At 42.5% G+C, this 26795-nt stretch overlaps 2 protein-coding genes across 3 annotated transcripts; both read right to left on the reverse strand.

The window, feature by feature from the left end:
• Positions 1 to 7745: 7745 nt before the first annotated feature.
• On the reverse strand, positions 7746 to 11177 carry LOC105053843 (cinnamoyl-CoA reductase 1). Of its 2 annotated transcripts, none has more exons than XM_010935155.4 (5): positions 10852 to 11177; positions 10562 to 10719; positions 8950 to 9138; positions 8197 to 8531; positions 7746 to 8071 (listed from the first exon to the last, which is right to left on the reverse strand). In XM_010935155.4, exons 1-5 carry the CDS (start codon positions 10982 to 10984, stop codon positions 7978 to 7980), a joined length of 909 nt encoding a protein of 302 aa, XP_010933457.1. In that variant the 5' UTR covers positions 10985 to 11177; the 3' UTR covers positions 7746 to 7977. The 2 variants fall into 2 exon arrangements, with proteins under 2 accessions (XP_010933457.1, XP_010933456.1); XM_010935154.4 differs by having other exon boundaries at positions 10562 to 10731; positions 10852 to 11172.
• Positions 11178 to 16163: 4986 nt separating this feature from the next.
• Positions 16164 to 26292, reverse strand: LOC105053842 (uncharacterized). Its single transcript, XM_010935153.4, has 11 exons — positions 26053 to 26292; positions 24951 to 25006; positions 22957 to 23081; positions 22762 to 22856; positions 20105 to 20310; positions 18733 to 18921; positions 18443 to 18652; positions 16873 to 17026; positions 16692 to 16755; positions 16507 to 16587; positions 16164 to 16421 (listed from the first exon to the last, which is right to left on the reverse strand). The coding sequence occupies exons 1-11, from the start codon at positions 26161 to 26163 to the stop codon at positions 16345 to 16347; spliced, it is 1368 nt and encodes a 455-aa protein (XP_010933455.1). The 5' UTR covers positions 26164 to 26292; the 3' UTR covers positions 16164 to 16344.
• Positions 26293 to 26795: the final 503 nt, after the last annotated feature.

The raw sequence follows: 26795 nt of genomic DNA on the forward strand, positions 1-26795 counted from the left end.
GACTCGGGGAAGTTCCTCGGATTCCTCGTTTCTCAGAGAGGGATCGAGGCCAACCCTGAGAAGATAAAGGCGATCCTCGACATGCGTCATCCGAACACCAAGAAGGAGGTCCAACAACTGAACGGAAGAATCATCGCTCTTAGCCGATTCATTTCCCGATCAGCTGAAAGGTGCCTCCCGTTCTTCAAGACCCTGCGCCAGGCGAACGGTTTCTCTTGGTCGGATGAATGCGAACAGGCCTTTGAAGACCTGAAAAGGTACCTGGCTTCCCCGCCGCTGCTCGTAAAGCCGCAGGTCGGGGAGACCTTGTATCTCTACTTGGCCACATCTTCTGAGGCGATCAGTTCGGTGCTCGTTCGGAAAAACGAGTGCCGAACCCATCAGCCCATCTACTACACCAGCAAAGTGCTCCACGGCGCCGAAGCCAGATACTCAGAGACGGAAAAGATGGTTTTCGCCCTGACCGTCTCCGCGCAGCGGCTCCGACCATACTTCCAGGCCCACGCCATCGTGGTACTCACCAACCAGCCCCTGAGGGCCGTACTGCGCCGACCCGACACATCCGGACGACTCGCTAAGTGGGCGATGAAGCTTAGCGAGTTGACATTCAGTACCGACCGAGGCCTGCCTTGAAGGCTCAGGTCTTGGCCGACTTCATCGCTGAATGCCCGACGACCGACCGAAGGTCGGGAGCTGAAGGCCCGGGACGAGATTCGGTCTCTGAGCCAGACCCGATCTCCACCTGGGTACTTCACATCGACGGAGCCTCCAACGCTCAGGGAAGCGGGGCCGGGCTCCTGCTCACGAACTCGGATGGGGTAGTCACCGAATACGCCCTCCGGTTCGACTTCAAGGCCTCCAACAATCAAGCCGAATACGAGGCACTCCTCGCGGGCTTGAGGATGGCGAAGGAACTGGGCGTCGACAGCCTCCGGGCATTCTCCGACTCTCAGCTGATCGTGGGGCAGGTCAAGGGCGACTTCGAGGCGCGAGATCCGACCATGATCAAGTATCTTCAGAAGGTAAAGGATCTCGTGGCCCGCTTCGGGCATTTCGAGATCTCCCACATCCCCAGGACGGAGAACGCCCGTGCCGACGCTCTCTCCAGATTGGCAACGTCGGCCTATGATTCTTTGGGTCGGACGTTTGTCGAAAACCTCCAACAGCCGAGCATCGATCGGGTCGAAGAAGTACAGCAGCTAACGTCTGAACCAAGTTGGATGGACCCGATCGTCCGGTACCTGTCCGACGGGACCAGTCCCGAAGATCCCGCGGAGGCCAAGCGACTCCGATGGTCGGCGTCGCAATATGTGATCATGGACGGCCGACTCTACAAGAGGTCGTTCTCCCTCCCTCTGCTCAGGTGCTTGGGACCGACCGACGCTGACTACGCCCTCCGAGAGGTTCACGAAGGAATTTGTGGGAATCACTTGGGGGGCAAGTCCTTAGCCTTCAAGGTCTTACGACAGGGCTACTACTGGCCGACCATGAGGAAGGATGCGGCAGAGTTGGTCCGAAGGTGCGAGCCATGCCAGAAGTATGCCAATATTCAGCGCCAACCGGCCAGCCAAATCGCTCCCATTGTTGCTCCGTGGCCCTTCGCTCAGTGGGGAGTCGATATTCTCGGCCCCTTCCCACCGGCGTCGGGCCAAAGGAAGTTCATCGTTGTCGCCATCGACTACTTCACGAAGTGGGTCGAGGCCGAGCCCTTGGCGCAGATCACCGAGCGGAAGATGGAGGACTTCGTCCAAAAGTCCATCATCTTCAGGTTCGGATTGCCGCACACCATCATCACCGACAACGGACGGCAATTCGACAACCAAGACTTCAAGGACTTCTGCGCCAGGTTCCACATCCGTCATCGACTAACTTCAGTCGGGCACCCACAATCCAACGGCGAGGTTGAGGTGACGAACCGAACCCTGCTCCATGGACTCAAGACCCGACTGAACGAAGCCAAAGGCCTCTGGGTCGACGAGCTGGGCTCCGTCCTGTGGGCTTACCGAACGACCCCCCGCGTCCCAACCGGAGAGTCGCCGTTCAGTTTGGCCTACGGGACAGAAGCCATGATCCCGCTCGAGATTGGCCTGCCATCTTCAAGGGTCGAGCAGTACCGCGAGCCGGACAACTCCGAAAGCCGGAGGGCTGACCTAGACCTTCTCCCCGAACTGCGAGATGAGGCTCAAATCCGAATGGCCTCATACCGACAGAGGGTCGCCCGGTATTACAACGCCAAGGTCAGACCAAAGCTCTTTAAGCCTGGCGACCTAGTCTTGAGGAAGGCAGAAGTGTCGAAGCCCTTGGACCAGGGGAAGCTGACTCCCAACTGGGAAGGACCCTACAAGGTTGCTGACACCTTCGGGCCGAGGGCCTACCGGCTGGAGACCCTTGAGGGGAAACCCATTCCCCGGACTTGGAACGCCGACAACTTGAAGCTGTATTACCAGTAAATTCTGTAATTCAATCGTCGGAATACAAGTTCAGTTTGAAAAATCGGAGTTCTAACTCTTCGACTACTGATCGGCGCTCAGCCCCGACGCATCGACGCGGACCTGGCACCGACGACACATCGGCCCCTTACACGGACCGATGCATCTACGATGACGGGAGTTCATACTCCTTCTACGGTCGAATTTTCGGGCAGAATCCATCGGCCGACTAGCCGATCGGGCCCCGACCGAAGAAAGGCTAAAAGCCCACGCGGCTATTGCCGCGACTTCCGACCAGGCTACGGCCGGTCGAGGGATATTCGGCTTACCACCGTCTATCACATGATGCGACCTTAGTCGCACCCACTACTCGCCGACCGACTACGGCCGGCTGAACGACACTCGGCTTGCCACCGTCTGTCAAAGGACATGAAACCCGACGCAAGAGCATGGGGACCCGACTTACTATCATGCCCCCGACACTGCGCCGGACGATGATCGACTAAGTGCATCTACGGAGGTCCGGCTGCCGAACCTTTACCAGGTTCGGTCGGCTCCCGACTTAACAGATGCGCCCGAACGGCGACTACAATTATTGGAAACCGACCTAAAGTCGGGACACAAGCTACTTCGGAGCTGTGCAAGCCGGTTAAGTCCTACCGACTTACCCGAGTTGGCGACTTCTCTAAGTTGGTGACTAGGGTTCGACATTATAGCGATAAGAAACATTTCAAACAAAAGACACAAGAAAAAACAATTTCATTCATTGATCAAAGGAAATTACAAAGTCGGGCCGAAGCCCGATTACATACATTTCCAAGAAGAAACAAAAGGAAGACGGTCGGCTGGACCGATCATTCGTCCTGGTTAATCTCTTCGACCGACGGAGGATCGGGAAGAATCGGCGTCTCGACCGTGAGCGGCGCTGGGTCAACGGCAGAAGGATGTCCTTCAGTCGGCAAGGGACCTTCGGTCGGCTCCTGCTCCGGGACGGCTTCCTCCGCTGGGATGACGCCTCCCGACAGATGGTCGGCCTCCTCTTCGGTTCCCTCCTCTTCGGCGAGTAGCGGGACGACTCGGCTGACGTCCACCTCCGGGTACAAGGCATGGACGGCATCCCGACCGTCCTCGAACCCGACCCGGTAGGAGGCGAAGCCCGACTCGAGCATCTCCTCCTTGTACCGGTCGGAGGCCCGGAAGTCCTCAACCGCACGATCGGCCGACTCCCTCGCCGACCGTGCCTCGTCCTCAGTATGGGCCAGCTCCTCCCTCGCCAACTCCGCCTCGGCCCTAGCAATTTCGGCGTCGATCTGGGCGATGGACAAATCCTCTTCGGCTTCCGCGAGCTTCCCCAGGCTGGCCCGAAGTTGCTCGCGTTCCCCTTGGAGTTCGGAGGTGGCACCGTCCCGTTCGCGTCGAAGACGACGCACGACCCGACCTTTGTGCTTGGCCTCCTTCTTGGCCGACTTCAGTTCGGCCATAAGCCGGGAGACCTCGTCCGTCAACTTGGCCTCCCGGTCGACCGACTCCTGCAGTTGGTCGACCAGCCTCGCTCTTTCGGCCTCGGCCGCCGCCGACCTTTCCTTGAAGGCTGCCCGAACGTCGCCGAACCTTCGGTATCCGGCCTCCAACTCGGACATGGTGAAGATCAGCTGCCGACGGAAAAAAGCTTTGTCAGAATTATGTGGCAAGCAAAAATTTTTCTAAGGAAAAAGGTGACGCGAAGCTTACCTCCACCATTGTCGGGTAGAACCGCGACAGCATCTCGGTCACCTGCCGAGACCGCAACGACTGAACGTCGGTAGGGAGGAGGATCCCCTGGCACAACCTCCTCGCAAGGTTGTGGTCGGCCAAGGCCGACGCACCCTCAGGGTAGTATGCGCTGGGGGGCATTGATCTCTCCTCCTCCGAGGGCTCCATCGGGGCTTTCCCCCGATCAGCTGCCCCGACCGACGGGGCTGGCAGCGATGGGACGCTGGAGTTCGACCCGGCGCCCCCCGTTGCGCCAGCGGACGCCTCCGGACGATGTTGGCTTCCCGAACGACATCCGGCTCCACCCGCGGCGGCGAAACCGCCGACACTCCTTCGGCCACTTCCTCGGTCGGCCTCTCCTCGACTCGGACAGTCGGAGCCGCGAGGGCTATGATCGGCTCTGACCCCTCGGTCGCCGACGCTTCCACGGTCGGCGGGACTGGGGCTGGTCTCTTGGAAGGGCGCGAAGGGCCAGCCCCCGACGCTGGCCTCTTCCTCGCGGCGGCAAACTGACGAATCTCGGCATCGGTCGGCCTCATCCTCGGCGGTGTCCCTGCAAAACCTACCAATGTCAAAGGCGGACCAGAACTACCCTAAAGCCGAACAAAAAGAAAAGCTGGGGGATCGGGCGATACCTATTCGGGGGACCAGACTCAGGCCGGCATCATAGAGAGCTTGCTCGGTAACAAGCTCCCTCTGCTTCGGGACCGACATGTCTTTGAGTCGGTGGAAGTCCTCCCGGTCGTCCACGTCGACCCGACTGTTGTCGTTGGCCTCAGTTCGGGGTGTACCCCAACGAGAAGGAAAGCCCCAAGAGGAGGAAGAGGAAACAAAGAAAAACTGGTTCTTCCATCCATGAATGGACGATGGAAGATCGGTTATGAAGGCAAGACCCTTCCGGGGGTTGAAGAGCCACCACCCTCGGGCTTTAGGGTGGGGTCGGAGCACAAAGAAGGCCCGGAAGAGGGAAACGCGGGGGTCGGTCGGCAAGAGCTGACACAACAGCGCGAAAGAAATGATTAGCCGGACAGAGTTCGACGCCAGTTGCGCCGGACAGAGTCCGTAGTAATCAAGCAGATTCCGGACGAACTCCGGAATCGGAAGTCGAAGACCCGCACGAAGGTCCTCAACATACAGCGCCAGGTCGCCAGGCGGAGGGTTGTTGACCCGACCGCCGGCCCCTGGGGCGGAGAGCCGAAACTGCTCCGGGATGCGATAGTGCTCCCGAAGCTGATCGACGTTCGGCCCCGAAAGCGAGGAGGCCTCATCTTCCGGAGCCGATCGGGTGTCGTCGGTCGGGTTCCCCGACCGAGCTCCCTGAGTCGGTTTCCTGGTCATTGTGCAGGAACCGAAAGAAGAGAAAGAAGGGAAGAAAGGAAGAAGGGGAAGGAGGACCACGAACCCGATGGACCCTCCGGAAGTAGAGAAGAGCTCTGCCCGCGACGACCGAGAAATCGCCCGGACAGAGTTTCCCCAGCAAATGGCAAATATGGGTCAGGATCCGGGAGGTCCTATATATATAGGGCCGACCGACGGCCGAGATGCTCCCGCACCGACCAAAGTCCTCCAGATGCGCGACGCGTGGCGCCCGCCGGTTGGCCGAGGATTCGGCGCGCTTCGTCCCGGGACGCCCGCACCGCCCTCATTAAATGCCGGAGCGGACGCCGGCCAACCACCATGACACGCGGCGCGCGGGGGTTGGCTCCGCTGTCGGCCGCCCGCGCCGGTCCGCGTCCCCGATGGGACGCCTCACCCGCGATCGGCGCCAAATATCCGATCGACTGACGCCGTATCGTCCGGCACCCGATCTTCTGACACCGACGTGACGACTGACGACGACAAGACGCGGCGTCTGACACCGGACGACGGCGCGACTTCTGGCATCGACTAGACGTTCGGATCACTTGGGATTCGTGAGGTGTCAGACAACGGATCAGCCGGCGGTACGGTCGGATCTGCACATGCGACAAATCCACTCCCAGTCGCCCGGTCTTGCTACCCGAATGAAGGCATCGGCCAGCTCTCCACCCGACTTAGGAGTGGAGGGGGGCAACTGTTGGGGGATACCCACCGACCGACCGACTATCGGAGGGCCTGACCGGCTGGCGGCCCGACCGACCGACCGACTATCGGAGGACCCGACCGGCTGGCAGCCCGACCGACTAACCAACGGCCCGACGGACGACTCTGACTGGCCGATCGTAAGTCGGGCGACAGGCCGACGGACGCCATCAGCGGCTAACTGCGGCCACTCCACGGTCCATTCCCGACCGACTAAACCCAGAGGCCCGGTAGCCGACCCACATGGAGCTCGCCGACCGACGGAGGAGTCCGACGCCACTCTGCTGGCCACCGACCTTGGGTCGGCCGACTCCACCAACCACCGTACGGCCGCCAGACGTTGTCAGCTCTGACACGGACATGCGGCATGACCATTTTGGGGCATTGTCCTGCCAGAGGCATTGTCAACCCTGATGATTTGACAGCCCCCGCGGCGATGTGACATCCTCACGGCAGTTCTGACAGCCTACAGTGAGTTGACAGTTCCTCACTTGTCCGCGCCATTAATGATGGCGCCATACCGCGCTCCACTATATATACCGGGGAAGGCAACAGTGCAAGGGATCGATCCGCCCGTCTCTCCCACATACGCAGGCTCGCTCCTCTCTTCCTCTCCCTCTCTCCTTCTCAGAGCTCTCTGTCTGCATTTCACTGTTGCCCAGTCACCTCTCTGACTTGACCGTCGGAGGGTCCCCGCCGGAGCCGCCTCCGGTCAGTGCGGACTTCTTTTTGCAGGTGCATGCTTCCCGGCGATCGGGCGACGAGGCGATTGGCCGCAACAGGTTGGATCGTCAATCACCTACATTTTCTTGTCAAGAAGCGGCTTATGCATAGATGGGGATGACCGAGATGAAAAATAGAAAATGCTAGGGTCCTATTTTGGTCTCACCCATGTATCGTGGGAAAATAATAATGCAAGTTGAAAATTAGTTAAGTTTGGATAATATTTGATTTTCATGCCGTAGACATAGATGTCAAACGAACATAGACAAAACACACAAGGAAAATTTTGAATCACCCTCGTTAGTTCCATCATTTTTTTTTTTTTAAATAAAAAAGTCTACCTACAAATAAAATAAAATAAGTTTTTATTAATTTTTATTTTAACCTGTCTCTAAAATATATTTGATTGAAAAAAATTAGATTCTGAAATAAAAATAAAAATAAATAATTTTTATTTAATTTTAAAAAAAAAATTCACTCAAAGTAATTGAAGTGAGTTTCGAGATCATTCACATTTAAAAAAAATAAAAATATTAAAATTTTTTAAAATCTGATTCAAATTCACACCTATTGTTCAGATCTTATTTTCATTTCGATTTTAATTATGAACAAAAATAAGTTGAGAATATAATTTTTTTTATTTTTTATTTTATTTTATTTTGATTTCGATCTTAATTTCGATGACGAACCAAACATGCCCGTAATCCATTTAATGTCCTCTAATTCATGTTGTACCAGAAATTGAATTATATCTGGAAACTTAGGATAGGGACACCAACATCCAGAGAGGAGCCACTTGTTGGAAGCTTTGCTGCTTTTTCACGAGCCAGTAAATACAGGCGTCCATCTTGTTGGCCATTTGCCATGCACTGGGTCATGGGATCAAATCAAGTCTCATACCACATCCTTCCTCCCAGCTCTCTCTTTTCGATATCTTCTTTTCCTTAATCATAGACAATAATAAAAGAACTTATTAACGTTTTAATATCTCCTATCTTCAAAATGGCCATTGCTATCCGTCCAGGTGCGTCCCAGCGGCGAATTCCACCATCACCTTGCTCAGCTTCTTGTTCTGGATCCGCTGCTGGATCACCCTCAACTCATCACTGTAAACAAATGACAACCGTTAGAAAAATATCCAAGACTTTTACGATTATCTACCGTTATACAAATACAAATAATTTGACAAAGATGGCGACAGAAAAATAAAGTAAAATAAATAAAATAAAACCTCGGGAGAGGGCAAGGGGAGGAGGGGGAGAGCATCCGGGCGAGCTTGACGGCGTCTTCGGGGCGGCAGACGGCGCGGTTGAAGCAGAGGTAACGGCCGTAGGCGGAGGGGGTCTCGAAGACGGCGATGTGAGCGTCGGCGAGGAAGTTGACGTCGACGGTGACAAGGACGCCGTCCTCGTACATCTCCGGCGCGCCTTTGAGGTAAGGGCTGGCCAGCGAGGTGTCCGGCCCCACCACCAGACCGGCGTTGACCGACGCCATGTCCACGCCTCGGTCCATCGCCAGCGCCCACGCCGTCTTCTCCGCTAGCGTCTTCGCCAGCGCGTGCCACAGCTGCCATCAAAAGCCAAACCCCAGGGATCGAATCATTTTAGCCAAAAGTTTGGAGCGCTTATTTGTGAGCCCCGTGCGTACGAACGTACGTACATAGATACATCCATACATATGTATGTATGTATGTATGTATGTACCACCTGAACTGCTCAAGGCTGAACACAATCCTTGGGAGTAGTCGGTATTTAGATCTCATCCCGTCCATCTGAGTCACCTAATAGGTCCGAGTCTTTACTAAAATCATTCATGACTTCCCGGATCCACTATGTTTGCACCAGTGAGATACTTTTTGCCGATTTGTCATTCTCTTTATTCTAATAATATTTTCTACTGCCAGCAATTAATCAAAGGGCATGGTAGAAGAGAGAAATTAGCAGGGAATAACTTCTCCAGTAGAGGATTGGTGAATGGATCATACCTTCAATTTTCGACAAAAATTGAGCTCACTCCAATCCCTCTCATCAAAATCTGTGTCTAATTTGCGATTTTCTTTCCATATAACTGCAGCCACCGATGATGTGAAAACCACCCTCTCCATGGACTCCGTTTGAGCGCATGCTTCCAACACATTATGTGCAGCTCTCACCTCCACCTCCGCCATGAATTCCTGCTTTAATTAAGCCAATTATATAAATGGTAATTCTTTTTATTTGTTTTTTTGAAAAGAAATATTGGGAGAACCAAGCAAAGTCAAATATCTTGATGGCCTATCATGTTCAAATCTAGAGCCTTCTAAATGGATGAGGCGTGTGACCACATCGATACAGCCCAATTTGGTCATTTAGTTGGCACCATTTGATGGGGAAAAATTCTTTATGTATCATGGACGGTATAAAAAATTTAATATGGAATGTAATGTAGTCATCATTTTTCAACATGTATTTAATATCTGTAACTCAACTTTTTTGTTTAAAAATTTTGTATGATAAAAATATCTCTATCTTTTGAAAAAAATTATGACATCCCGTGACGTATTATATTCCAGGATATCAGCTCAGGATATCATAATATAGAAGAGATATTTTTGTCCATTCACTTTTCAATGTGCATTTAATATCTGTAGTTTTTATTTTTTTGTTTAAAAATTTTGTATGACGAAAATATTCCTATTTTTTAGATAAAAATTATGACTTTTTAAACGCAGAATGTCATAATATGGATATAGGATGTCATAATTTTATCAAAAAATAAAGATAATTTTGTCATACAAAATTTTTAAACGAAAAAGTTGATCTGCAGACATTAAATGCGTGTTAAAAAATGATGACTACGTGAATCAATCGGACAAAAAGATGCACTCCACGTCGGATTTTCTACACTACTCGCGATACACAAAGAATTTGCCTTTGATAGGGATTAGCTAACAAGGATAACGATACTAAATTATGATGCTGGGTTGACATACTCAACCATTGAGTTGGTCCTCGGGTCATCCTATATGATGGAGAGGGAACTTCATTTTAAACTAGCCTTCGAATCGAACATTCTCCAGTGAGATGGGGGTTTTCATGATACCGTCCAAATGGAGTAGCCACGATGGTCGCTCCCTTCAACCCTTTTTTTTTTCTATCAAAAAAAAAAAAAAGACAGCGGCACTATGATGGGAAAGCAAGGTGAAGAAACCGTAGCAAAAACATGGACAAATACTTTTCAAGTGATTATATGCTCCCTCAGCTATCATGGTCTCTCCTTCCCAAACCATTTTTGGCCGTCAACTCACCACATCCGTTTCCCAGCGACACATTGATCGCTCGCGCTAACTAGAAAGCAACCATATTCACTATTATCGAGAAATTATGAAGCCCGGACCTCTTCATAGTCCAGCACAAGACTCATAAACGGTGCACGTCGTTGTGTGCAGAGGTGTGCAACCCGACCACGAGAGCGAGGTAAAGTTGCGTACAAGCCATTAAAAACATGTCCATATTTCATTTGATCACCATCTGAGTGTATTACGCCAAAACTTAGTGCAACAGTACTGGGTAAAAAGAGTAGAGAACTAAGATGAAAGGAGCGAACGAAGCACTCACATCGTAGTTTTGATCTTGGGGAGGCTCAAAGGTATAGAAAAGGCCGGCACATCCTTTCATGGCGTCGACGAGGCTTTGGTAGTCGAAGGGGTCCGTTCGGAACAGCTTAAGCCGCTCTTTCTCGCATGACAACCCCTTCAAGCCATGCAGTTCACCACCTGGCGCACCAACTAATTATATCGAAAGCCACTCGAATATCAATTCACCATAATAATTAAACTTGACAAAGGGAAAGAAGAAAGATTGCTCAAAAAAGTGTGAGAGAAGAAATATGATCAGAGAATTAGAACCATGATTGTAAGTAGCGGCATGGACGATGTATCCTCTCTGTAGTAGCCTCTGGACTAGTGACACGCCGAGCCGGCCCGACGCATCCATCACGCAGACGGTCTTCAAGTTATGGTGGAAGGAAACTGGTGCCATTCTTGAGAACTTGAGAGAGAGAGAGAGAGCAAGGAATAGAAGAGGAGGAGGTAATTAAGGGTTGGAGAAGAGTTAGGAAGGGGGAATTTGGATGTCAAAGGAGTAAGAACAAGGGAGGGACGGTGGGAAGAGCATTGAAAGGGCGAACGAGGAGACGGTCAGGGGGAGGAGGAGGTGGTTAGCTGTATATTGCGAGGCAGAAAAGCGGACACATTGATGAAGGGTTTGGTAGGCAAACGTGCGTACTGGCTACCCTCTGCCCCAACTACCACTACAAGAGCGAGAAGAGAAACGGTTTTGTTTGGGCTGGACCATAAAAGAGACAGGATAGGTAAAAATGGACATGTGGATCCAATGGAAGTAGGAATTTTACCATTTAAGACCCTATTTGAAATTGCTGTTGATAGTAAAATTTTTGAAAGTATAATTTTTAGAAATAAAATTTTTACAAAAAATTGATTGGTGTCTGCTAACTGTATTTATAAAATATTTTAAAATTTTACATATGTTTGGTAATTAAAATAAAAAAATATTTTTGGTACGATAAAATGACAATAAAAAATATTGTATAGTAGATAATAATATAATATAATATTATATATTAAAATATTATTATACTATATAGTATTATTATTATATAATAATATAATATAATTATAATATAATTTATAATATAATATAATATATTAGTTATAATCTAATGTAATAATAGATTATATTATATTATTCTAATATAATTGTATTATATTATTATAATATTATAATAGATTATATTATATGTCTATAACATAACTATTATTATACTTTAAAATATTATTTTATTGTATAATATTATTATTTTATAATGTAATATAATATAATGGATTATAATCTAAATTAATAATACATTATAATAAAATAAATTATATTATATTATTATAATATAATAATATCATATTATTAATAAATATTATTATATCAAATTATATTTTAATAATATAATAATACTATAATAGATTATATTATATATTTATAATATATCATAATATTAATGTATTATTAATATTATATTATATTATATTATAAGAATATAATATGATATAATTATGAGCTTTGTTTGTAGATATTTTTGTTATTTAAAAAATTTATTTGAATCAAAACAACTTTCAGACATTAGTCAGAAAGTACTTTTGAGGAAAGCTTCAAAATAGAACTTTCCTCAAACAAATTTTTTCAGTTTTCTGAAAAAATTAAAATAATTTTTTATTTTTTATCAAACATCACTGTATCATTTTAAGTATTTTTTGAGGATCAAAAAATATTTTCTGATACTCTAAAAGCTTAACCAAATAAAATCTAACTCATTGTCTCACAAATTAATTTAATCTTATTTAGTGAAAGAATGGCCCTGCTTCAAGAATCACATAGCATAGAATATGGGGAGTAGTAGTTCTCCCTCCTTCTTCTTCTTCTCTTTTTTTTTTTTTTTTTTGGAAGAGGGGGGGGGGGGGGGGGTTGTAAAAGGAGAGTTGTAGCATTGGCAGGTTAGCGTGGGGAAGGTTAGGGCTTTTGGCTCAGCGAATTTAGTGCTCCTATATTTGATATTTCATTTGAGATAGATTGCTGGTCGAGTTCGTTGCTAGATTGGTGGTATTTCTGCAGACGATGGCCATCGATGTGCCCCATGTTGGTGGTGGTGTAACGCTAGCACTGATGGTGCGGTGCAAGAGGAGGGGTGGTGGGGGCGGTATTTGTTGCTGCTGCGCTTTTTCTCCTTTGTCCAAAAGAAAGAAAACCAAGTGGTCATTAAATGGAATGTCAGAGTTATTAATGGCTGTGTGAAAGTGCCGCAAAAGTTGACACGTTAGAATGATACCTTCAAAGCTGGAGCTAGGTGTCTTATTTATACTGGACCGGTCTAATTGGTTAGATCTGCGAGGAGGGGTTACGGGAATTTTGTTCAAAACCAGGAGATATTAAGTTCTCAAGTCGGTAAATAACGTCTCCGTGTTGATCCTATTCCGGAATGGGACCGGGTCGGCAGTATCAGCGTAAAGCTTGAGAGTCTTGGCAAGAGGATTTGTCGACTCCGTTCATAAACTTTGGGTCCAACATGAGTATATATATAAATTAGAGGACAAAGCCTTTTTTTTCTTTTTTTTTCTTTTTTTGAGAAGTTGGAGGAAGGAACAAAGCTAAAGTTGAGTGAACCTGATGAAAATTTTGTCAGGAGACAAGGATCTCTCAATCAAACTTTTATGAATGTACACCAAGCTGCATAGTTAGGATGGACAAAATGGATGCGTATCCACCAGCTATAATGCATATGTGGAACGTTATGAACAATTCTTTGTGGCTTGTTTAGATCCTAAAAGTTTATATCACTTGAATTTATATAATCTTCTAATGTTTTTGAATATAATCATGATTTTTTTGTTTGGTAGTTTAATATTATCACGATTGACAATTTGATATCAACTATTTCATTGCACAATTTTGATAAAATTTGTGTGTGTATTGAATTTCTTGACAGGATATATATATATATATATATATATAATGAAACAAGCATAGATGCTGGTATATAACTAATGAAACAAGCATGGAAGCTGGATGATATTGCTGTTCCGACACACTGGTTGGACTTCGTATGTTCGAAAGCTAATCATGCGGACACGGCAAGGAGTTCCACATGCCGTGTGACGTTGAGCCATGGTCCACTTAAGTGCCCAGCTAATCATGCGGACACGGCAAGGAGTTCCACATGCCATGTGACGTTGAGCCATGGTCCACTTAAGTGCCCAAATCAACTAAGTGAAATTTTTTATGCACCGTAGATGGTATAAAAAATTTTATGTAAAGTATATCATCTCATCCAATTAATTTATATAGTCATTATTTTTTATCATATATTTAATATCTGTAGATTTATTTTTTTATTTTTTATCTTTTAAAAAAATTATGATATTTTGTGCCCATATTATGACATCCTCCGTCCATAATATGCACAGAATGTCATAATTTTTTTAAAAAAACATAAATATTTTCGTCATTCAAAATATTAAATATACATTGAAAATAGTTGGACAAAAATATCCTTCACATTATATTATGACATCCTGGACTATATTACGCCATAGAATGTCATAATTTTTTTTAAAAAAATAAAAATATTTTCGTCATACAAAATTTTTAAATAAAAAAATCAATCCACAAACATTAAATATACATTAAAAAATAGTGACTACGTGAATCAATCAGACGAAATGATGTACTTCACGTTAGATTTCTATACTGCTTGCGGTGCATAAAGAATTTCTCAATCAACCAATGATGCTCCTTTTTTTTTTTATTTTTTTTATTTTTATTACACTAATGTTCCGTACTAAGCATCCTTTACTACTTTGTGATATGATATTTTTCGGTAGCAATGATCAGTAAGTGCTACAAATTCGTCCCAGTACGCTTCGTGCAGACTCCTAGTGAAAATATCACATTGAAGATAATTTGATCTTTCAACTAATCTTATCGTTGCAACTTTCCTCCCCTTTTTTTTTTTTTTGTGAAAATCACGTTTTGGAGTAATCAGGATCGGTTGGAAGATTGCATTGCTCATTTATTTAATAAAGTTGCTTAACAGTACTTTTGGGGTAAAAGCAACAACTTCCAGTCGGTTAAAGCACCACACTAGGTCTAAGCTTTTAAATGCAGCAATTTAACCATAATTGTAATGTATAAACAGCCATCCTTCAAATTTGAGATACACTTTATACCTACATTTTGGCCCTTGTTAGTTAATTAACTCATTCATCTAGGGATTGCATACGTAGTCCCAAGTCCCAACCCATTCCAAGCGGAGAATTATAATCCAAGGTGCCTCAAAAAAATTCTAGTTTTTAAATCCCTATTTTATTATTGATTTGTAAGCATCCTTGAATTGTGTTGAATTAAATGTCTCTTGAAAACTAATGACACTCCACCTTCATATTTTTACTGCTTTGTTCTCCATCACGTATGTTTTATGCCATGGCACTTTATGGGGCAACTCCACTCCAACCTTCTATATACAACACATCTACATTGTCTTACCTAAAGAACTAAGAAAACTTCTTTAATGATTTGATCATGTGTTGCCCAATTCTCTTCTCAAAAAAATAAATGCTAAGAAAACAAACAACATAAGAATAAGCATGGAAGTAATATTCCTTCAAACATCTAGAAGTTCATCAACCTCATCTCACCTTCACAGTCAGCCTGCAAATTTTTCAAGTCTGACACTTTTCCTCACATCAAACCTACATGAATCTGAAAAGTATAGGCTACGACGGTACAGGGAACATCTGATATTAGGGTACCATTTCTTTGGCAACAAATCCAGGTGGGCAACCACGCACTTAAACTAGCAATTATGTGAAAAAAATATATGAGTTTTAGGGTATCATTATAACGACCGTAATACCCAGCACTTCCTATTCAGTGAAGGTCCAGCAAGAGAGTTTTACCGTCGGCTCATTAAAGAAATTCCTGAAGGTCATGTTTGGCTACTAACGTTCTACGATGTAATTCTGCATTGCTAATGCATGAATGTCAATTGGTTAGTAATATTCTAGCATGTATTCTTATATTGCTGATGCCAGAAAATTTTCTACCATTTCAATTATTCTAACGATGTGTTATGAAAGATTAGGCACTCATTGCAACCGGCTTAGATCCGATGAGGAACAAAATAGGGTTTTCCTCCTCTGACAAAGATTGCTGGAGAACTTAATCACACGTCCCTTAGAATTCAATGATACTATGTTCAATATTCCAAAATTCCCTCGAAATACCATCCATATCAAATTTTCTACTGCTCTTAAATATCAAATTTTCAACACAGAACGAATGACTGACTTTAACATGATTTGAGGGTTACCCAAGAGTATGTAACATTTCCTAACCTTTAGAGACCATAAAGCTATACCTACTAGGAAATTGTCTAAACAATATATTTGAGTTAGAAGTCACTATGCGTACACATTCCAGACATTTTGTACAATACTCAATCTGTTAAGATGTAATTACCCACTGATCCACTATGTCCTCCTTTTGGAGAAACTAGATGGCATAGGTTACATAATTTGGGAAACAAACAATAAACAATTGAACAAAGAATATCTTCCCAGTCCCTAATGATGCAAAACAATCACAGAGAGACAAATTATTAGGCTATTCATGAGCTATGTGTATGTAAACTGTTTGGGTAATAAGAGTGATAAATTGAAACCTGGTTTAGTGGAGATCAGCTTAAAGAAAGCATGCAGACAACACATTATTCCAACAATGTCAACTAAAATGTGCATCTGGTAGGACTGCGTAAGGATTATAGCTTCAAGGAAAACTCAGAAGGAGAATTCTTCAGGTAACTCCTGGAATCTACCTGATATAAAGCTCTTGTACTTCCCTTTGAGATCTCCAACTGCAGAAATATAACATTCATACAGTTTTGCAAGAAATAACCATATTAAGTAGGAGGAAAGCGAAAGTAGCATGAGTACAATTACCTTTAGAATCGGTAGCTCCTATTTTGCTTTCTGGCAAGTTACCAGATAAGGTTGAACCCAGCAGTTTAACAAGCTCCTTGCCTAAAATCCACAAAAAATGGATGATTCGAGATGGTACACATGTCATCGATTCCCAAAAAGCTGAATTGAGTTGAAATCCAAGAGAAAAATTAACTCCAGCTTACCAGTGATGTGCTTTCCACCATCATTTACATTGATTAGGAAAGATGGGATCTCACTTTGTTTTAACTGTGCACGGAAAGATGAAACAGCAAAGATGAGTTATTTCATGAGGTTAAGTGTCACCTGTGACCAAAGATTAGCAGGTAAATGCATCTGTGAAAATAACAAATAGATCACTGTCACCTGTGACAGCAGTGCCTTCGAGAGTTCAAGTGGATCAATAGGTGACGGGCCCTTATTGTAAGCAGGTACAAATTTTCCATCCTGGTAGCCCGCCAAAAAGTGATAGGCAGCTTGACCTGGAGAGAGCTTTGATACTGAAGGAAGAACACCAGTACTGCAACTTACAGACAGAGCAATTAGTTTGTAGTTACAGAAGTTTGCCAACAGAACAATGTAGAAGAATGAACAGGATAGACTAATGCAACTTGCATGATCAAAAGTATAACTGCTTCTACCATGTCAGACATACTAGCAAAATACTGCTAAAACATAAACAAAAGTATGCTTGCTTCTACTATAAATTGACTGAGATAGTATGAACATAAACAACAAAGAAGCGAGGAGGTTCCAGTACGGAGAGGTATTTTAGTTTGTGATGATGATTGTAAGAAAAAGAGGAGAAGACCTATTATAATATAGATAGAGGCTGTGATGAAGAATATGGAGAAACTTAGAATAACATCAGACATGGCCCGAAATAGGAATACTTCTCAAATGAAGACCTATGAAGCAAATCCAAAATAGCTGGGAAAAGACTGGATCGTTGTGGTTATGGTTATAGCATGCTGCTTCTACTATAACAGTAATATGAGTAAATAACAAAAAAAACAAGCTTTATAGTTTCCAAAAAATGTGTTGATTACTGACCAAAAAGTGACCTATAGACCTAGAACCAAACAGGATCCAATTTTCAGTCCTACAATACAAATGATGTTTCGGTTCAAGCACAAGAATAGTAGGGATACACCCAAGCCAAATCCAACGAGGCTGAAAAGTATGTTCAGTAGGATCAAAGCATGTCATTTTCAAACCTGACATTGATCTGACCTGACTCCCCCCACCAATTTGAGAGGAAGAAAAATGGGAAAAAAGAAGAGAAAAGCCAAGAAAATCTGATCCCCTCTTTCCTCAAGTCATAAGCCAAAGCTCCAGGCTGGCCAATCTCCATTGCTAGAGCTCCCTCCCCATCCATGGAGTAGCACCAGAGATATCTGAGAACTTGCAAGCAATGATCATCTCTGAGTCCAAAGAGCACCTGCACACCCTCCCCTCTGCCTGTCCACCCGCCAGCCAGCACCTCATAAAATATCTAATTTGCTTTGTTCAAACCTTTTAAATATATAATTATATCTGATAAATGATATCATTAAATAATAAAAGATGATTTTGAGTAAAAGTTGATCAGGTGTCTTTGGATGAGTTAAGACACTTTTTCACTTGGCAAGCCACTCTTGTAGATAACTGATAATAGGACAGTAGGTCATCAAAAAGCAATTTTCATGGCGCCCAAAAAAAGTTACCTGATGCATTAACTATTGTCATATGTTCCTGAAATTTTTCTCAAATTTAAGTATGCGCATATACTAACCTACAGTGCAAAAGTTTCCCATCATTGCCTCAAGATAAATTTAAGTCCAGGTGCAGATTACAGGTCGAGGTTGGGAAATTGTATCATAACAGTAACAAGCTCGATTATATACCACAGAAATGACATCCATCAAACAAGTTAAGCATAAGTTCTGCACTCTACCTATCAGCAGATGCAAAAATTACAGAAGTTGGTTTTTTTAGCAGATTTGGTGCAGCAGAATCTCTGCCTCGAAAGAAGGGTGCAACACCATGAGAAGACAGAACTACACCAGCATCATTGGACACCAGAGCTTTCTGAAGATCTGAGCAGCTCTTGATAGTATCTTCTGGAGCAAACAGCAGAATCACAGAATCACCAGACACAAGCAGCCTAACAAACAGACATTCTGAAAATGAATTACCAGCCGCATATGAATCATCAACCTCAAGCAAAATATGAGCAGTTACTACCTAGCAGAAACAGGAAGGCCTCCCCTTGCAGATATTATAGGAGCAGCCAAAGCAGCTAGAGCATCTTTTGTAGCATTGGCATCAGCAAAAGCTTTACCACATAAGATGAGGGATGAACGCTCTACATCAGCTGCGGCAAATCCACTAGAGGCTTGTGACCCAAGACCAAGAACCTCCCAAGCTCTTGGACTGCAAATTTAAGCAATCAAAAGGTAATGTACATTAGCTCCATGCCCAAGCAGTCCACCACAGTCTACCAGCAACCAATCGAACTTTTTACATTGTTTTGTTTTCCTCCTCATCATGGCTTGTTTGCATGATAGGTGCAATAACTATACTAATAATCAAAGATACAGCAATTCTACGACCCTTTCCTTGAGCATGAGTCTATGCTACTTCAATGCATGCTTGTTTCTTGCTCACACAGTGAAACATTAATTCTCCCAATATGGAAATTATTACCTAGTAAAAGGAGCAGTTGCTTAGTCTCCTTTACATTTAGCCTCAAAAGAGAATCATTTTGACAGAATAATAATAGCTACTTAACATAACTAATATACAATGAGTGGTAGCAACAGTAACCAGGTATGAGTGCGGCTGTGGCTGTTCACACACTATTCTGTAGGAATAAGATAGGTTGATACAAGTCATGCCCTCTTTTTCAGATATTGTTTTCAGGCCGTATGCTATAGTGGGGCACATAATCTTAAAAGACATCACCATGCCCAATTTTCTTTGGTACGTGCTCAAGGTTGAAGTCTCTGATGTGACACAGAAGTGGATCACATAGGAGATTGCAAAGGATGGCAAATTTGATGTCATTTAGAGTTCATATGCCCAGCATTTCAGCATAAATTTAAGGTTAGTGACATTCATTTGAACTGACTGATGTTTAAAGTTGGCAACACTAATTTGAACTGACTGACATTTAAAGTTGGTAACACTGATTATTCAGGAGGTTACATGAATATTAGAGAATAACAGGAGATTGCTTATGATATTCATATGTAACCTGCTTGGCAACAACTGATGTTGAACTGGCTGATACTTATCAAATATTTAATCTAGCATAAATTGCCAAACATACATGTTTAATTTGTTTCATCAACTCTTTCAAAGCGCTGAAAGGTGGGTTCTTACAACATTTTAATATGATTAATAAAATTAAAGTTAGTAACATCTAGGGCAGGAGGCAAATATAACCTCCCAAAATTGCAACAAATTTTCGTGTATAAACTTTCTTCAAAAGTATCAGATTTACTTATTTAGCGTCTTTCTCATATGAACTATAAATGCCAACTAGAACCATCCATTCCTGGTAAGTTTGACATTAAAATACATCAAGACATAGCTATATAGAACTCCCAATTACCTGATAGAGCCAGCAATATAAACAGTCAGGGGGCAAGAGTCATGGGAAACAGCCCGGCTGGGTGTTTTCCAAAGGATATTGGAGAGTGATATCACAGCAGAGGGATTATCGCTAATGACACGGACCTTTGCATCACATTTTGAAGATGAACCAACAGTACCATCTTGAACAAAGATGTTGGAGATGGATGAAAGGTGAGAAGTAACCTAGAAAAGACAGAAAATTGCACAAAACATCAACCATTCATGAGTAAAAGGCTGTATGCAGATTCATTAATTTATTACTTGGCATTAAACTCTCTACTCTTAGCATTCAATCCTACTTTCTGAAAATTGAAACTCAGAATAATATCAAAGTAGGACTGAAGTTAATCACATTGGCAATTTAAACGACAAATCAGAAGATTATTTGCTCTCTTCAGGTTTTAGATAAAATAATTAATATTAATAAAATGCATGACATGGCTTCAATATCCAGAGAATATTAATAAAAGTACATTTGTTTAGGGAATGTTTGACATCCTTTTATTTCTTTTTTTTATTTTAAAAAACAAAATCACAGAAATTGATGCAAAGAAACATATTTGGTTCTATAATTTTTAAATTCTATTTTCAAAAGTCATTTTCTTTATTTCTAGAAAAAATGAAAGTAAGAAAATTTTCTTTTACTATTTTTAAAAACAAGAAACTCATCTTTTACCACCAACACCATCTCCACTGCCACGAGAGCAGCAATTGCCATCGTTGTCGTCCCCATCGTTGCTATCATCACTGTCACTACCATCGCCATTGTCTCCACCACCACCATGGCCACCATCACCACTGCCAATACCGCAACCACCATTGCCACCACCCCCGCTACCTTTACCATGCTGCTGCCACCACTATAGCCATTGCCACTGCCTTTGCCACACCACTATCACCATTATTGCTGCCACCATCACATTATTAATGCCCCCACCCCAACCGTCGCCACATCTACCACCACTATGCCAATACTACTAACTCTATTATCTTTGCCACCACCACCACCACGTCAGCTACCATCACCATGTTTGTTTTTCAAAAAATAATTAATTACACCTAATATATTTATATTTTAAAACAATTAGACATAAAATAGAAACAAAATTTTTATTTTTCTATTTTTGAAAATTAAAAAATGTAAGTGATGCCAAATGACACCTTTTTTTTTTCCTTTTATGTGAAAATGATAACGAAAAGTTAATTGTGGAACCTATATGCCATGTCACTTTTGTACTGAGGGATAACTATCTCAGAATATCAAAAATAACTAGACCATTCAAAGTTTGCTATTCAGTTAAGTATGTTATCTAATAATCTTTGTCAATAAATTTGTAAACAATATAAGAAATTTCATGTCCTGGAATCAAATTTATAGGGTCCATTTTGTTTTGCTTTTGTTTTCTGTTTCTTTTAAAAAAAAAAAAAATCCAAGAAGAAAATTGAACTAAACTGAATAAATATGTATCGTGAAATCCTTTTTTTAATTGTACACAAAACCTTGAGAGCTTTTGGCAGCAAAGATTCATTGCTTTCAGAAAAAGTGAAAATAAAAGCAAGGAATTGTAGAGATTATGTGCAAATGCTGCCTCCAACATCAATCTCCATGTAGTATTTTGCTAATTTGCAGGGAAACAAGATACTTGAACAGCAATAGAATAAGGTGATGGAAAACCTGATGAGATTGAGTGATCATGTACAAATGATGAGGATCTATCGAGCTACTATGTGTAACCCAACAGCCATAATTGGGCCTTTTCAGAAATTGCTGTTCTGCAGGTTTATCGTCTATATTTTACCAGCTCCAGATAAAGAGATTTCAAATCAAGGAATGCCTATAAGGGGATAAGTTCAACTGAATATTTCCTTTCATACACTCTTGATTTGGCAGTTTCTCTTTAATTATTCTCTGCAGCAGCAAGTAGTTACAACAAGATTATTGCAACCCTTGGCTTATTTTCTCTTTATTTGTCATCTAGCATTTGGCTTGTAAGAAGACTCTCACTATAATTGACCTGTATCACAGACCATTGCTGCAGAAATAGAAGCTATAGGTACGGGGTGCAGCAAAATTAATCAAGTCTCAAGGTAAATAAACAATACAATAGAGTTTCTTCTTCTTCTTCTTCTTCTTCTTCTTCTTCTTCTTCCCTCTCTCTCTCTCTCCTCCCCTCCCCAACCTCCCCCTCCCCTCCCTCCCTGAATCTGAATCCAACGTCATACATCATCTAATTCCCCTAACAAAGAATTCAAAATTCGCAATGAACCCCTATTTCACCCTTCAGCCTTAGAAGCCGTAATTTCTCCTTTTCCTGGTTAAAATTGCAAAAGTTATCACATGATGATATGAATGGCATGCCCTGGATTTCCTACTCTCATCTCATCCACATCCATATATTCTAGCTTTTATATAAATAAGCATCTCTGCTGTGTGACATGTGATCCAAACAGCTAAAAGTTCAAACAAGACTTTTTCAGTTTGCACTCATTTGTAACAATGAAAAGATTATTTTGTTTTTTTACAAAATAAACTCTGATGGAAAAGGAATCATGTTCAAAATGAATGGTTTCTGCAATCAACACAAACCGCAATATAATATGGAACACTGCAGGACCTTTTTAGTGACAATATACCTGTTTCAAAAGTTTGCCAAACTGAGCCTTTGAAATGTTAGAAGCTCCGCCAACAGCATTTCCTCTCACATTAAGTGGAAGGCCAGACAAAGGTTCTATGTAAATCCAGATGGCATCCACGTGATTATGAATTATTTCAAGCATCACAAATTGAATGCGCACAAGAAAAAGGAATCAATGAGAATTTTGTACTACCAATTGTGGTTGCACCACTCTTTTGAAGCTCAGATGACTTCATGTTGTAAAAAGCTTTATCCTTTACGATCACACCTCTTCCAGCAAGGGCCCAGTTTAATCCATAAGAAAATCCTGGGCCTTCCCTGTAGCATAAACAGCAAGTAGAGAGGTTCCAAATTACTTTTGGAGAAACACCATGCCTCACATAAAGAATGAAATTAAAAATCATGTAATGGAGTTAAGGAGCTGCCAACACTGACTCTCTCACTATGTAGCAAAATAGATAGTAATCATCTATGTATAATTAAGTCAGTCATCAACAAGTTCCAAATAACCTGGTTGAGAGCAAAATAAAAACTTTGCACCCATATCAACTATACATGCACGTCTAACACTTGCATATATGTTGCCTTCCTGGGTTCCAAGATGCATCATCACTTGACAGTTGGCTCCATTTATCAACTAACCAACCACTGTCTTTTCATGTGTAAAGACAACTTGTTAGATTGACATGCTCTTGTTAGATTGACATGCTCCATTGAATATTCATTGTGGTATCATTATTGGTTCCTCTTCTCTTCTTACAAGCCCAACTATGGTTAGGTGTCACAACAGGCAATCCTTGGGCTGGTGGATCCTCATTAGTGTTAGCCCAGGCATCTGTATAGGTGTCTAAGCATATCTTACAATCCAGAGCACCTAGATGTGTGAGTCTTATTGGATTGTATCGCATGCTGGTAGCATCCTGACCTGGCACTGACATGATACATATTGTGACATGCTGAGTTGTGCAGGTTCTCTACAGACTTAACATGCATTGACACACCAATACAAGTAGTAGCATACAGTCATTAACATGCCAGCAAGACCCTTGCACGATAGGTATTGTGTTGTGCTGTGCCATCTGACACTTAAATGTATGGGTAGCAAGCATCCAATTATTTATGTGGTGGGTTTTACAAGTAAAAGGCATTTCCAGCTATGTTATGCCTTCAATCTAGTTACATCTGAAGCTCATAACTTAAATATTTTAATTACTTGTTGTAGGAACTGACCAAGATAAATCATGCTTGACAATAACCATTATACACCACAAGTTTTACAGAATGGTTTATGCATAGCAACGAAATGATCAACACTTCTTACTAAAACCTAGCCAATTACACATACAATTCAAAACAAAAGGATGTTTTGGTCAATCAACACACACATATTTCTTTTGCATTATTTCTTTAAAAAATTGCAATTATCTCATTTCACATGCCAAAGAATATACACACCTGTGTGCTTGGAGGGTTGGGGGGAGGGGATATTTTAAACAATGTAAATAAAAGCATGGTTTAACCTTTTTATCTTGAATCCTATGCATGGGCTGTAGTCTCTTGGATCTTAGCTTCATATTATCAACCAAGTTGTTAAAATCCACATTGAGTTGCAGGACAAACAAAGAGTTTACAATCTTTTTAGCCCTATATCCTTCATGTGAATCATCACTTTAAGCAACAAACTTTTGCAATCTTCTATTGTTTATGATAGGGATTGTGAAATAAGCATGCTTTGAGGAAAAAACGTAGCAAAATGAAGAATACATTAAAGTCCCATAATAAGATAACACATGGCAGGATTTAGAAACATTAAAGCGAGATCAGAAAATCAGACTTTACCTATCCACATCTGGATGTATTGGTTTTCTGTGTATTACATTGCAGGAGGACAGGGTTCAAAGAAGATCGGTTGTTCATTCTTGTCTTATCTATAAGCATCACTCATGGATGTCACTAAGATTGCACATATTACCAATAACAAACTAGTTCAGATTTTCTAGAAAATCATGACCTAATAATGTTGAAGGCGAGCACAATCACAGAACACAATGCTAGCAATCAACTGAAAGACTACCATTGTCGAGTATTTTTCATAAGATCAAAAGCACCTCATTTCTATATCATTCATTACATGTGTTCTAAAGAGATTGATCCAACAAAGAGAAAATTTACTTTAATAGAAGTTACCTAGGAAAGATTACAGTTTCTGCTTTCTCCTCGGCTATGGATGCTGCAACTGCATACTGCATAACCCATCAAAAAATAAATAAGAAAGAGAAAATTTTTAAAAAAAAAATGACCATCAAATGAGACCATAGTTTTAACAGGTTAAATAAATGCCATCCATAATTCCATGCATATCGAAACTGGTTCATTGCATATTTTCTTTGATGCACATTATTGAGAAAATATACTGCATATACACAATACTTGATGTAAGAAGGAGAAAACATACCACAAGCTGAAAGATAACCCATGCAACAACAATTAAAAATGAAACTTATTTTTTCATCATTGTTGATGAATGATGATGATGTTGACCATATCTCGATGTGTCAAGGCCATGTAATGCCATAATTAAATTGTAGATTTCCAGCATAGATCTCAGCATTTCATTTCTTGAGGGTGGGGGACCACTGAATTTTATTCTATGTACTTGCATTTGCAAAATTGGCAAAGTAGACACTCTCTTTAGAGCATAACATCATCAAACAGCAGAACTTTTCCAAGTACAACGCTTTAAAAGACAGTTCTAGTGAATCCCCAGAACTGAAAGCAGATGCTTTTGATCAACTACTATTATGGACATCGATAGTCCTACTTAAAATGAAGGAAATCTAAAAAATAAGAAGAAGAAAAAAATTGGTCATGTTTTTCAATACCAATGCTCTTCCAAATGAGGAATCAATCGTTCAGACAAGAATCCCCTCTCCCATTCAAATCTTGTGGCTTTCAAGACCATGCTCGGAGCAAAAATAATCAATAATTCGAAGCAAAAGAAAAATATTGATACACGAAAAGCGGACCATATGGCATGTCTAGGTCCCTCTATCAAATGGTATGGCCTTAAAACAATTTCTGAATCCAAAATCAAAAATCGAAGCGAAAACAGAAACTCCGAGGGCATCTAAAACCAAGAACATACCCTAGATCGATCAATTTTAGCTATCAAGACGAAAAAAATGCGAGAAGATCTACGGATGCTTCGAGAAAAACCAAATCAAATTTAAAAGTAAAATCGAAAGGATGAGTATAAGAAGAAAAGGAGTAGGGAAAAGGAAGTACTCACGCTTCGGGAGAGAGAGGGGGAGGAGAGCAGGGAGGGATTCGTCGCGGATCGTGATTTCGAGGAGCTGAGCTCGGCGGCGCGGGAGAGATGTTTGAAGAGCGCGTTTCTCATTGTTTCCGAAGGATCCGAATCGAGCCACCCGCCCACCGGCTGTGCAGACGGAGACGACGGAGCAAGAGAGAAGAAGGGGAGCAGGGGCGTGGGGGTTGAAAAGAGGGGCCTAAAACGGGGTTACCGCCACGGGATACTGATCAAGTGATGAGGATGTTCTCCACCGTCTGATCATAACATGGAAAATACCCTTTTATGGGAGTCTCTGCCAAAAACGAACTGGTGTGGGTAACATTTTTTTGACAGTAATATTTCACTGGGTTACCGGTAACCATTGCGATCTTTTTCGGTAATCCATACGATGGGCACGTACGATTGTGTTCAAATTCTGTAATATTTTATTTTTTGATTTTTATGAATATATTATGTCTCATTTAATTTATATCATCCGATTTATAAAAGGAAACAATAGATACGGCCAACGCACGTTATTCATGTGATTACAGCGAATTGGCAAAGCATGGTTTAAGTCCATTACGAAGTGGAAATTGTGTTATCACGGCGGGCGAGCGTGCCTACATTATACAATGGACTTTAAACGCATTTTTGAGCACGTGATGGGAGATATGGATCTTGAAACTTGTTAAAATGCAAGCAGGTCTGGACTTAAATCATACGCTAATTTACAACAT

This window comes from Elaeis guineensis, chromosome 11 (assembly GCF_000442705.2).
Source record: "Elaeis guineensis isolate ETL-2024a chromosome 11, EG11, whole genome shotgun sequence".
NCBI lineage: Eukaryota > Viridiplantae > Streptophyta > Magnoliopsida > Arecales > Arecaceae > Elaeis > Elaeis guineensis.

What these genes read in the sequence shown, in the direction of transcription:
- LOC105053842 (XM_010935153.4), bottom strand. Translation starts at nt 26,163, where the DNA reads ATGAGAAACGCGCTCTTCAAACATCTCTCCCGCGCCGCCGAGCTCAGC. An exon ending in GAGTGGTGCAACCACAATTG is followed by an intron (nt 22,857 to 22,956) that starts GTAGTACAAAAT and finishes GGATTTACATAG; the next exon opens with AACCTTTGTCTGGCCTTCCA. An exon ending in CGAAGGCACTGCTGTCACAG is followed by an intron (nt 16,756 to 16,872) that starts GTGACAGTGATC and finishes TTCCGTGCACAG; the next exon opens with TTAAAACAAAGTGAGATCCC.
- LOC105053843 (XM_010935154.4), bottom strand. Translation starts at nt 10,984, where the DNA reads ATGGCACCAGTTTCCTTCCACCATAACTTGAAGACCGTCTGCGTGATG. An exon ending in CCCAAGATCAAAACTACGAT is followed by an intron (nt 9,139 to 10,561) that starts GTGAGTGCTTCG and finishes TAATTAAAGCAG; the next exon opens with GAATTCATGGCGGAGGTGGA. An exon ending in ATTTTTGTCGAAAATTGAAG is followed by an intron (nt 8,532 to 8,949) that starts GTATGATCCATT and finishes TTTTGATGGCAG; the next exon opens with CTGTGGCACGCGCTGGCGAA.